This window comes from Xenopus laevis, chromosome 9_10S (assembly GCF_017654675.1).
Source record: "Xenopus laevis strain J_2021 chromosome 9_10S, Xenopus_laevis_v10.1, whole genome shotgun sequence".
NCBI lineage: Eukaryota > Metazoa > Chordata > Amphibia > Anura > Pipidae > Xenopus > Xenopus laevis.
This window is the reverse complement of record NC_054388.1, coordinates 66,909,258-66,922,473: the sequence shown is the minus strand read 5'-3', so window position 1 is coordinate 66,922,473 and position 13,216 is coordinate 66,909,258. Positions and strand designations below refer to the sequence as shown.

The 13,216-nt window shown below is 38.1% G+C and overlaps 1 protein-coding gene across 2 annotated transcripts in view; it reads right to left on the bottom strand.

The window, feature by feature from the left end:
* Window positions 1-13,216, bottom strand: part of itga6.S (integrin subunit alpha 6 S homeolog) — a 55,956-nt gene that overhangs the window by 13,678 nt on the left and 29,062 nt on the right. For both annotated transcript variants that reach the window (XM_018238859.2, XM_018238858.2), the window contains exons 5-13: window positions 10,896-11,030; window positions 8,024-8,237; window positions 5,275-5,471; window positions 4,737-4,828; window positions 4,375-4,502; window positions 4,190-4,285; window positions 3,589-3,650; window positions 2,875-3,035; window positions 1,761-1,907 (exon numbers count right to left, since the gene is read on the bottom strand). In XM_018238859.2, coding sequence (XP_018094348.1) covers window positions 1,761-1,907; window positions 2,875-3,035; window positions 3,589-3,650; window positions 4,190-4,285; window positions 4,375-4,502; window positions 4,737-4,828; window positions 5,275-5,471; window positions 8,024-8,237; window positions 10,896-11,030 — 1,232 coding nt within the window. The remainder of the gene's footprint in view (window positions 1-1,760; window positions 1,908-2,874; window positions 3,036-3,588; window positions 3,651-4,189; window positions 4,286-4,374; window positions 4,503-4,736; window positions 4,829-5,274; window positions 5,472-8,023; window positions 8,238-10,895; window positions 11,031-13,216) is intronic.

Here is a 13,216-nt window from a genome sequence, read left to right as displayed (position 1 = left end):
AAATCTGTACGTCTATGATCAGCATTAGAGATGGGCCTATTTTAAATAACTTTTTAGTAAATCTTCATGCAAATAAATTCTTTTGTACATATATTTTAAACTACTGTGTGCAGTTTTTAAAAAATTGTGTGCTCAAGAATTAATGCAAAATGCTGTGTTTTTATTCTATAATTTTTTGTGCGTACCACAATTTGTTATATGTGCTTGGCACTTTGCAAAAACAGATATACTGTTTGGTTCATTGCAATTCTTATTTGTATTGATTCGATTTCCTTTTACGCCCTCTACTACTGATTTTCCATTTTAAAACTGCTTTGGTAAAGCAGGGTGCAATTAACATGTTGGATTGTGCCTATTTTTTGCACTTGGCACCATGGGGGCAAATTCACTAACCTCCGAAAATTCGCCGAGCGACCGATTCACTCACATCGCAACACTTCGCCAGGCGTAGATTCGCCAGGACAATGCTATTTCACTAAAATCTGAAGTTGTGTCCAGGGCGCCGAACGCTGGTGAAGTTGTGCTAGCGTTACTGTGGCAAGCAAAGCGAAGTTGCACCAGCGTTGGCTAATTTGCATACGGCGGGAAGTTAAAGTTGAATGGACGTATATGTTGCAGCAAATACATTACACTACACAAGCCCAGGGAACCTTAATAAAATAAAATAGAGTTGTTATATTGCCCTACACATGAGCCCAGTGTATAGTTTATGTGCCATATATTAGGAAATGTAGGGAGGAAGCCGGGTACCCCAGAAAAAATTTACGATCTTTTGCAGCCTATCACCCTGGAAAATTAAGTCGCCAGCGTTTTTTGGGACTTCCTAAAAAGAACAAGAGGTAATGTTCAGTAAAATCCGCATCTTAGTGAATTTGCGAAGTAACGCTCTTTCGTCAGAGCGAAACGTCTGGCGTAAAAGTGCGAAGTAGCGCTAGAATCTATCTCCTTCGCTAGCGAAGTTATGCCAGCGACCGTTAGTAAATTGGCGAAGTACTGAAATGGCGTCACACTGGCGATTTTTTGCCAGCGTTAGTCACTTCGCCCTTTAGTAAATTTGCTCCCATGTCCTCCACTTAGTAAATGAGCCCTTCAGAGTCAACCCTGATCTAATACATATTACGTTTCACTATAAAAACCATAGTGCATGCATAGTGGATATATTTTCTTTGCACAGATCAATACTAGGAGCGACAATGCTTTAGACTCTGCAGACAGGGCTGGAACTAGGGTTAGGCAGAGGAGGCACATTCCTAAGGCACAATAGACGAGGAGCACTAGGCACATTCCTCAGCAGGGTTGCCACATTCTGCCGAGTGGCAGTCCGGGTGGGGACGGTCCTGGAGGCATTGGGGGGAGGGGAGATGACATTGGAGCTGGTGCCAGTTCGTGGTGTGCCTGTGAACCAGGCTGTCCGGCTGTAAACCAGGGGCAACCTGCTTCCGTGACTCTCCTCACTGTCAAGTCAAGAGTCAAGAGTGAGTTTATTGTCATTTCATCCATATACGTTTGTACAGTACACAGTGAAACGAAACAACGTTCCTCTAGGACCATGGTGCTACACACAACGTAGATGTACCAGACAACAGACAAAAAGTGCAAGTGCAAAAATATGCAACTCCTGCAAGACAGGACAGCATAGTGCAGGGACAGGACAAGCCAGTGCACACTCAGCAGATGTGTGGGGGGGGGGTGATTGAGGGGAGGTGCCTTGGGCACACCTCCTTTTGGCATAGCACTCTCTGCAGAGCAAGTATACTTACATTGGCGGTAGAAGTCTTAGGCTCATTAGAATTCAGGATTGGCATAAGTTCTGGTAGGGGACTGCTTTGTCTCTTCTTCCGAGGAACATTTTTTATGTCTGTACTAACAGATATGTCAATGGGGTGTAGCTTGTCTATTATACCTTCCTGAAATTAAAATGTATGGGAATTGAGTTTACTTGATCATTAGGAGTTATGTTTACTGGTCATTTGTAAGTATAATGCTAGTTAATCATCTGAGGCAATTGTACTGGCATTACTTGCTTGTCGACTTGTTCGGTATAGATACCACACAAAAAAACAGACAACTATGCCCAAACACTTTCTTAGCCTAGTAATTCTTAAAAAGCAATTAGATCATTGTTTTCATAATTCTGTCTCAACAAGGAAAATATTTTCATAATTGTAATTTCATAATAAGAGCTCATTGTTGTTTCGTGGTTGTGGGTTACAGAACTGGGTAACACTCCTTAAGTACAAAAATAGTTACTATAATCTACCATGAGGCCCCCTACGTCCAACCAAACTAGCCCCACCCAACTCCTGCCCTAATCTGCCAATACTCTACCTATTTCTGGGAAACCCACCTTTATTTTAGCTGATTCTTACAGTGGTCATGCTGGAGCCCCTCCCAAAGTCGATGTGGTGGCCTAGAGTAAGGCCTCTTAGCTAAATTTTGCAAAGCACACTAATTTGCCATTTTATATACTCCTAGAAGCCCAATGTACTTTGGGTTATATTTGGGGTGAATATTTAACGGTTGTTTTATATATTTTTGGAATTATGGCTGTAACAACAATGTTTCCATATACAGGAATGAAGGAGGCACGGACCATATGTTGTACCTCAAATGGTTGCTTGGTTAAAGCATCCAGTTATAATTCCAGTAGCAATTACATATCTACAAACAATACTATAGGGAAAATAGGATTACACATAAGGGGGCATGTCAAAGCTGTGCCAAAACTGTCCCCATTTTTCAACTGCCAATATTTAATTGTGATAATAATATTAGCTCTACTGTACTCACTCTTGAACGCTACACATTGGCTATAATGCCAGTATTTGGGGAGTTAAATGGTTTGTGCCCAGAATAAAGGTCTAAACTGTTTACCAGAAGCTGAAGTGCAGTTGTGACACATCTCTTTTGATTCTGGCCTCTAAGTTCAATGGTTTTTGACAATTTGCTTTCCTGGGGAAGTTCTTTAAAGTTCATCCTTAATGGTTTCTGCAATTGTCGTCTGTCATTTTCAAGTTCAAATGTGTAGCTCAGAGCTAAAAAAAAATGAGATCTTGGTTGGTAAAGGATTCTGTCTGCAATATAAAGAGGTGAGTCCCTGTGCATGAGGTAAATCTATGTTCCAAATGCATTATTTAAACACAATAATGATAACAGCCCAATGTATATACAGTACTATAACTATGGGCCAGGAAACCAACACATGGCCTTAAAGGTACAAGGTACATCTTATGATAATGGCACACAGGGTATTTGCTAGAGAAGAATCACACAAATGCCCCTATGCTACATGTCAGTAACACTGACAAGAAGATTAGTCCAAAAGTGCTTGTGTGTTTTCTCCACTAGAAAAGAAACCATCAATACAGCACAATACCGCCCTGTCATCTTACACAAAGGTCTGAATTTTCTCTGCCGGCAAAAAGAACACCACGTGTGATATTGTGCTTAGTATTACTGTGAGGCTTTTCATTTACTTTTTATTCTTATCTTTCTAGTTCGACCATTTCTTATTTACCTTTCATTCTTGCATTCAAAGCACTGCCTGCAAGTAAATACTAGCCACAAGACACCAAATGTTGCACTTACTTAGAACTGGATTGTAGTCTTTAGGATTTGCAGTGTATTCAAAACAAGCTTCTACGTCCAAACTGTAAGTACAGAATAATAGGTATAAGCATTAGACATTGCAGAGGCAAGGGTTGGCTGTTTTGGTAAATTTCTCCATTCGTTATCACTCAGCCCTAAATTTCAGATTGTTGTCTGATGTATAAAATATTAACACATTTTTACATGCAGTTGGCAATATTCAGTGTACAAGACTGGGCAGGGATGGAGTCACGCAGGCCACCAATTTGCAAATATAATCAGATGGACAGCTGAATATATTTGGAGAAACGAATTTCTGGCTCACACATTGGCAGCTGGCAGATCAATTGCTCAATTGATGGTGTGATAGAGTGTTGTTTGCAGACAGGCCTATGCTTACGGGGTGGCAGCTGCTTGCGCCCTGAGCTTAAGAAGAACAGTGGGGGACCCTGTACAGAATCACCTAAGCAAGCATCTAAAAAGACTGGGTGCAGCCTTGCTACAACCATAAGAATGCATATTTCGAAGACCTTAATTTGGTGTTTAAATGCCCCACTTTGACCTTGAGCATACATTCATGGAATTGAATAAATTGACCTACCAGATACCACTCGGGGCATCACAGTTTTTCTTGTTGAAATCTATTTTATCAGGTGTTACTTTAATTGTCTTCTTGATAGTGATTACAGGACGGGATCTAAACAAAACAGAAAAAGAACTCCGATGTTTACAATAACATCAAATAAAATCTTATAAAATATTGTATTATCACATGTCGTTACATACCTGAACACTTTCACAGTATCTGATAAGGATCCAACTGCAATATCTGGATAAGAATTTCCATCTAAATCCAAATTTCCTGCAATGGAGTAACCAAAGAACCGTGTATTGGTGCTTCTGCCTTCAATAACCTTAAGAGAAATACATAATTACACATTTCATCATGCCAATAACAGACACCAAGAACAGTGTTAAAATATAATGTGCGCGTACATTCTTCAGAGCATAATCTGTTTGATGAAAGTGGTATTGCAGCACTGCCTCTGTACAATTTTCACAGAACAAACCCTAAACCCAACTATAAGAATGAACTGTAAATACTGTTCATGTTTGGTTCCACGAGTAGCACAACCCTAGTCACTCACCTGAGCAGGTTCTGTGATGATTCCATCTTTGGATCCATGATACACATAAACTTTGCCAAATCCATCATCATATGGTGCACCTACTGCAATATCTAAAGAGAAAATCAATATTGAGACAGGTGTTGTTTACAATTCATTCTCTTACGACAGATCCCATGCACAACATAGTTTGATCCCTAAACTTTGGACAGGGCAGAGAAGAATGGTGAGGAGTGTTTCCAAGAACTATTCAAACAAATTACAGGGCTGATGCATGGGGGATGTCAGACTATCTTTCTGCATCAGATTCTGTACTAAAAATACTATTTATTTCTTCTTCAATATATGCCTTCAGAAATGTTAAACTGCTGTCCAGTATTTGTTACAGTGATTCAAAATGGAGCGCAAATACCTGTGTACCCCAATAAATAGAGTGTTGTCTGTGTTCAGCAGTGTTGTATTCAGGGGGAGTTGGACAGGGGGAGACACACAGGAGCAAAACAAAAGAACAGTCATAACCTTCAAGCTTTTATAATGAGCAATAAGAGGTGCTTATTACCAGGGAAGCCATCTTGATTTATGTCCCCAATATTTTTCGCTGATATTCCAAACATAGAGTCTTTGGTTCCTACAATGCGGACAGGCTTGACATCATTCCAGTTTCCCATATTATTTATATAGACATAAATGGCGCCTCCTATTTCTCTATCATTTTTATCAAAATATTGGGGAGCACCAACAACTAAATCCTTCCACCTAAAAAAAAGAAAAAAACATTTAACAGGGTTGCCCTTACAAAAGTATTGCATATTCCTCTGTATATGATGATATGCATATTGTAATTAAGGGCTAATATCTTGCCCATGTCAACATGAATCCTATTAATGCTATGGATTTATGAATCTATGGCACTGTAATTTATTTTATTGTTCATTTCAATGCACTTAGTAAGTTTGATCACTAGAGGGCACTGGAAAACCAAATAAGAACTTAAAACATAGAAGAAGTCCCTCAGTTGCTGGAGGTCATGATAGGGAGAAGATACCAAAGACCTCTTAGGCTGATATAACTTGGAGTGGAGAGTCATGTCAAGGGAACATACCTCAGGAGCACTTAATAGTGCTAATGGGTTAATTGAGAAATTTGTAACTAGGGGTTATGAAAGAGATACTTAGGTTAAAGTATGTGATGAAGTACTTAAAATTGAAAGGGAATCTTTGTGACATAAAACTATAACGAAAAAGAAAAAAAAAAGTTCCCCTTTGTATCCACATATGGCCCTAACAGTAAAACGATACAAAGACTCATTTGCAATTATTGGCCCGTAGTACAGAAAAACCCCATATTAAGAAAACATTGTAAGGAGTTCCCCATCTTTTCCTATAAAAGGGGTAGGAATCTTGCTGATAGATTGTTTAAGTCAGATCTAACACGTAAACAGAAAACTACAAGATTTTTGGGTACACCTAAGGTTGACACCTTCCCATGCCTCAATTATGGATGTTTTAATTCTATTATAAAAGGCGAACATGTTACCCATCCATTAAAGGGCAATAAAATACAGGTTAAACAATATTCCACATTTAATACGAACCATGTAGTGTATGGCCATAAATGTCCATGTGGAAAAATGTATGTGGGCCAAATGTCCAGGAAAGTAAGAATAAGAATTGAGGAACATAAAAGGTTTAAAACTAATTGTAATCCAAATGAAATTAAAACCCACACACCGGTGGGCAAACACTTTGAAAATAAAGATAACAGTACAAGTCTGAGATGGCACGTGCTAGAAGAAGTTCTATTAATTAAGTAGGGTTGGTGATAGAAAAAAGATGTTACTTCAACATGAAGCAAAATGGATTGACACGTTAAATACCCTTAAACCATTAGGATTAAATGATGCACAAAGTTATAAATGCTTTTTATAAGTCTGATTGATGACCTTATCTTTTCAGCTTATATGGACTTTTGAAAGCATTACTTAGACGCTTTGCTCAGCAGTGATATACTGCTTTGATATATGATGTATAAACGATTTGGAATTTTGGTGCATTACCGGAGCAGGCCATTAGATAGCAGTGCTCTGTAAGAATTTTTGTATATCAATGTGTCTAGCCAAATGGGGGAATGGACACACTTATTTGTATTTTTTTGACTATAAAAGGTGAATTGGTTTATGTGCACTGGTTATACGAGCACCTGAGGAAGGATCTTTCGATCCTAAACATGTTGTGTGTTTCTAAATAAAGAGATTACTAACTGATGAGAGTGGTTCTCTAGTGAGATACTATCTGCAATTTGTGAAAGTTTGGAAGGTCTGGCGGTACCTTACTCTGAAGGTGAACCTTTTATACTTGATAACCAAGGATCACATCATCTACAAAGTATATATATCTCAGTAGAAGTGCCAAGGTGAGATTCAAAAATTCCTCTGTACTTCTGACTTGCTGTACTATTTTAAGGGTAAATACTGCAGAGCTCATGTTAGAGGATGAGTTGAGACAGATCAACTATCAACGGGACCTTTAAGTACAGGGACCACATGGCCAGTGATACTGAAATCCCTAAAAAGTGGAGACTCTTTAATGTGTACTGACAATAATGTAATGTGTATCTAGCAATCAATGCATTTTTCAAAGCACAGTTGTTTCAGTTTCAAAATGTGAGCAATGAAACCTCATTCTGTTCAATAAGGCATTCAAGATCAGCAGCAGCTTTGTGCTCTAACACCCCATTGTATTGATAATCCCCAAAAATGAACAATTTGAAAGACAATTTTTACACTGGAACCAAACTTTCTAGAGCAAAAACAGGACAATCTAACTGGATTTCTAATTTAAAAATATAGATATATCCTTCATAAATTGTCTTCTATGTGTTTCAGGATCTCTCTTGTCTGACTCTATTTTCCTAACTGTGTTTCTCAGACACGCACTCACAGAATACGACAGAGACATAACAGCCACACTCAGGAAGGATGTGAGCCCTGACCTGGAGATTAAAATGAAAGTAGATATGCTGAACATTGTCAGATAAAAGAATGTGTGTCATTCACTTTGTGTTTCCTGACTAATTCTTCTTATCCATGTTTTTTTTATCCTTACACCATTAACAAAGTGAGGTGAAAATGACAAAGGAACGGCAGTGGCACAGTACACTTGGCTGACAGCAAATGTTGGTGACACATTGAACCAATACAGTAAATCATTGTTTATCTTATATGTGCACCTGTGCATATCACTAAAGTGTTCAACAAGTATCGAATGAGCTCCTGTTGAGCTTTCTTGACATTTTGCGAGCAGCCTTACCCATCTCTATTAAGATCAACCACCGCTACATCATAACCAAAAGAAGATGCCAGCCCTTCTCCTTGAAATGTATGTACAGCAGACAACATCCTTTCATCAGGTGGAAACTTCCGCAGCAAGACTACAGCCCCACTGTGATTGGCTCGCGGGGCTCCAGCAACAAAAATCATTTCATTCTGGGAAGTTATCCCAACCCCAGTATCCAAAGAAAATCCTATAAGTTAAAAGTGAAAAGCCAGACAAGACTGGAATTAGATACATCTTTGCAATTTGTCTATCTCACTTTTTTAAGGGATCAATATTTACTACACTACTTTTATTATTATTACTTTTACTATCATAAGTAACTTTCTAAAAAGAATAACACCAGGGCTCTAAACTTGCTAAACCAGTCTTTGCAGTCTTACTCAGAAATGAGCCCAGTAGTTTTAAGCATCCCTTGATATCATATCCATGAGCATGTCGTTGTTGGTGGGACAGCTGGAATGGTTGTATTATGGTCTTGAATCAGATTTAAAATAGTCCCCATTTTTTAAATTAAACAGAAGCCCAAACAGCTTCCACCAGGACCAATAAATAGTGACTGTCTATGGCATCTTGTAGCAGTCCCTTTGACCTTTGCTGGAATCTACAGATTATCAGTATAGGCCCGAAGTACCCTTATTTCATATTTCACTGCAACTCTTCTTTGCTGATGTCAGAAAAGGAGACTGAACAGCTAGGTTGATAGCCTTTACAGCACTGATATGGCTAAAGTAAGTTATTTAATGGCCATGTTTTAAGAAGCTCTAAAAACGCTCTTGCTATTTTTTGCTTAATAATCCCTTTAACTCAATACAATTAACATGCAAAAATGAATGTGGTGCCTTGATTACCATAAATAAGATGTTCAGTTGTAGACATGTCTCTTACCAACAATATGAAATGAATACAAATAACTCAGTGCGTGCATTTTGATGATACCAAGCTGCTATACCAGAGATAAGTCACCTTCAGCCCCCAGATCTGCTGAAGAATATCTGGAACTGCAAGTGTCCCATATTTGTGCTATACATTTGGAGCAACACCAAACTGGTGGCTGCAAAAATGTAAAAAAAAATGGGGCAAATGTCTTTATGCCATGTATAAACTTAAAGTTGCCTATGGGTTTTAAGGTAATACTAAATATGGGATGGATTAATTAGGAAGCATTCATAGATTATTATATATTTAATTTGTTCCCGTTAACCTTTAAAAACAAATATAACATGGCTTAGTTTAGAAAGACTTAATCTACAGTACTCACTAATGGAATTTTAGTCTTACTAAACTGACTATGAAATACATGTAGAGTTAATATGAAATCCAGGGATATCTACCTACTGATATTGTTGAGATGCATCTGACAGAGAGATGCTGGGTATGATAGTCCTAAGAGGGGAAATTAGTTACTGCATGGATCACCATTCTATGCAAGCTACTACATGTAAGCCATATGTGTGGAAATGCATCATGGAATCAACATGGTTACTGCTAGAGGAAGAGTGTGAGTGACCAGAATGGAATGTCTCTGCCAGTAATGATGCCACAGGTGAGGTATGAAGGGAAATTGCTTCTGCAGCCAGTCACCACAAACCTAGGTAGCTATTAGTCATCGCATCAATAGTTTTCTCCGACCTGGTTCTGGGGGGCTCAGATTTGTACAGAAACTGGTCTGGATCAGTACTGGACATAGTTGTCATAAACAGAAGGCCTATACGTACGTATGAAGTCCCAGAGGAACAAGAAAGCAGATAAACAGAAAGACAACAAAGTTATAGAAACACAGACACAAACCAGCTCTTGACGGCAATATCAGTGCAACCCAGTGATAAAAAATACAATTGAACAACAGTATATATGTAAATGTTTTCCTCCTGCTTTTGAACTCCAACTCACATCATCCCTACTGTCACAGGATGCTGGGATGTGTAGCTCAATAACAGATGGAAGGCTGCTAGTTAAAGGAACAGTAACACCAAAAAATGAAAGAGTCACGGGAATGACAATAAAATGTACTGTTGCCCCACACTGGTAGAGCGGGTGTTTTAGTTTAAGAAATACTACTGTAGTTTATATAAACAAGCTGCTGTGTAGCCGTGGGGGCAGCCATTCAAGCACAGGATACACAGCAGATAACAAAAAAGTTCTTAAGAATCCCATTGTATACTAAAGAGCTGATCTGTTATCTGCTGTGTAACCTGTGCCTTTTCTCCTTTTTCAGCTTTGAATGGCTGCCCCCATGGCTACACAGCAGCTTGTTTATATAAACTTTCATAGAGTTTTTGAAGCACACACATCAGTTTTACCAGTGCAGGGCAACAGTACATTATAGTTTCATTACTTTAAAACGCTTTCTTTGTGGTGTTCCTTTAAACATAGTTTTCCTACTGGAACAGTCTTGACGTTCTTATTACTTCGATTCGTACGATTCTAATTCTGTCGAATACGGACCTTTTCGATCGACTTAATTTCGGTTGGTCTTTTTGAATTAGAATTTGAAAGTTTTTCAAATTCGGAGTTTGATCCTTGATAAATATGCCCCTTACATTTATATTTAGTGTTTAACCTTCCCTTCAACAAAATGTAGCAAGGCAAAGCTTACAGTATGTACAAAAAGCGACTTACCTGCATATTTGTAATGACATCATTGGGAGAACTGAATATGGCTTCCCAGTAAAATGACAAAATGCAAATGTGCAAACAGAGAATGTTCTCTGAAATCAAACACCTTTGTCATCATATTTCCCAGTTTAGTTAAGGGCTAGCAATTGTGCAGTAAAGCCACTTTACAGACAAAAGACACTTTTACAGACAATAAGAGAAGTGGTTTGTAGGCTCAGACTATTATTACCTAAGTAACTGTTATCTGGTGCAGGAACTAAGTCTGAATCTCTTTTGTTTTCACCACCAGTTTCATAAGGTCCATCTTCAAAAATATTAAACAAGTCTTCCAAAGTGTTATTTTTTTGTTCTGCCCGAACCACTCCTAAAGGGTGAAATGGAAAATTATAAAAAATGACACTGAAAATGAGTTAATGGGGTAGTTCGCCTTTGAATTATCTTTTAGTATTATGTAGACAGTGATATTCTGTGATAGTTTCAGTTGGTCTTTGTTTTTTTTAACTATTTAGCATTTTTTAGCAGCTCTCCAGCTCTGACATTTAGAAGGTGGTTGCTAGAGCCCAATTTACCCTTGGAACCAGGCATTTGTTTTAGGGATGCACCGAATCCACTATTTTGGATTCGGCCAAACTCCCGAATCCTTCACGAAGGATTCGGCTGAATACTGAACCAAATCCGAATTTGCATATGGGAAAAACATTTTTATTTCCTTGTTTTGTGACAAATAGTCACGCGATTTCCCGCTCCCCCCTAATTTGCATATGCAAATTAGGGTTCGGATTCGGTTCAGAATCGAATCCTAATCCTGCTGAAAAAGGCCGAATCCTGGTCGAATCCCGAACTGAATCCTGGATTCGGTGCATCCCTAATTTGTTTAAATAAGAGACTGTAAGATGAATAGTAGAAGGCCTCAGTAGATATATATGTAATAAAAAGTAACAATAGTACATTATGTACTGTATACAAAATTAAACATAATTATGGCCTCACAGAGCTGGGGTCAATGACCCCCATTTTAAAACTGCATAAGAATGCTAAACATTAAATAACTATAAAAATCAAGACCTGGTTGAAAAGTTGCACAAAGCAATATATTCTATAACATACTAAAATGTAACATAAAGGTTAAATACCCCTGTAAACAGCCCACAAATGAATGCTTGTAAAAAAAGTAAAAGTGCAGTGAAACATGTGATGTATGACCTTAACATTTTTTCAAGGAAACCCGTGAAAGCAAAATTCAGTGAATGACCTCAAATTACTCATAATTAGGGCAATAATATCTGGGTCCATTTTAGGCTTTTTGCCCGAGCATTCTTTAACTGCTCAAATATGCAGAGCCAAAATGACAGTAATTATCTCCACTGTCCACTATAAGAATAATTTACAAACACTTGCAGCAGGGTATGCAGACCATGTCACGATTCTGACAGGGGCAGTGGAGGGGGATTTCTGAGGTCTGCATGTTTATCTAGGCAACAAAAACATTAGCTATTGCACCTATAGCTGATACACGATTACAGCGTATAATTATTGCCTGAAACGACATCCCTTCTCATTTTAATGATAGTTTCTCACACAGTAATTCCCAACACTCCAACTAGAAGTATCTTGAGGTCCAAACAGGGGTACAATGTAATAAAAGGTTAAAAATGTGCCCCAAGTCCATCAACCCATATGAAATACTTGTTTGCAAACAGCAGACCTGATATCAAGCAAACTTTCCACCTGTTATTAGTGGCCCCTTATTTCTTTTTCTGCAATAAAACACCAGCCCATGGGAAAATGAAGAACTGTTATTTTAAATGCATAAATAAAGACTAAGTGACATAATGTAATGGGCATTGGACTACAAATACGTTGTACAAATATGGATAAAAAAAAGGATAACATAATGCAAGATGACATGCTGTCAAAGTGAATCTAGGATCCCAAAACACTTGAATATTTAAGAGCTTAATTGTTTTATAAAACCTGATTCACTATAGGGTGAACAGTTAAAAAATAAATATAAATAAATAAATAGTGACTGTCTATAGCATCTTATGGCAGCCCCTGAATCTGAATCAAGAGACTGCCAGTCTGAGCCTTGAGAAATGTACAAAATGATTTCACTACTGGAGACTTGGTGGGAGATGCACGAATTATATTTATAACAGACTTTAAGTCCCAGAATCCTTCTGAATGGAACAAGGTGAGGCAGAGATTGAATAAAACCAGTTGAAGAGGGCAAAGACATGGTCCAAGTGACTCAATAAGCGTAAACTAAAGAGGAGGGTCTGCTAAAAGAAAAGCTGATATGAACCCAAACTGACTAATATATCCTGCATGGCTATGGAACTGTTAATGAGGCACCAAAAAATGAATTGAGAACAGTATTTTACTAAACTACAATTACTCACACGCATTTATCATATAATAGATTCCCTCAAGAAAAAAAAAACACTTACAGTCTCTCAGCTTTCCACATGGCATTGTCTAAAATATTAGTAGTCCCCTCCAGGTTCCATGACCTGTATAAAAGCACTCTGCCTTTTGCCTTTTTATGGT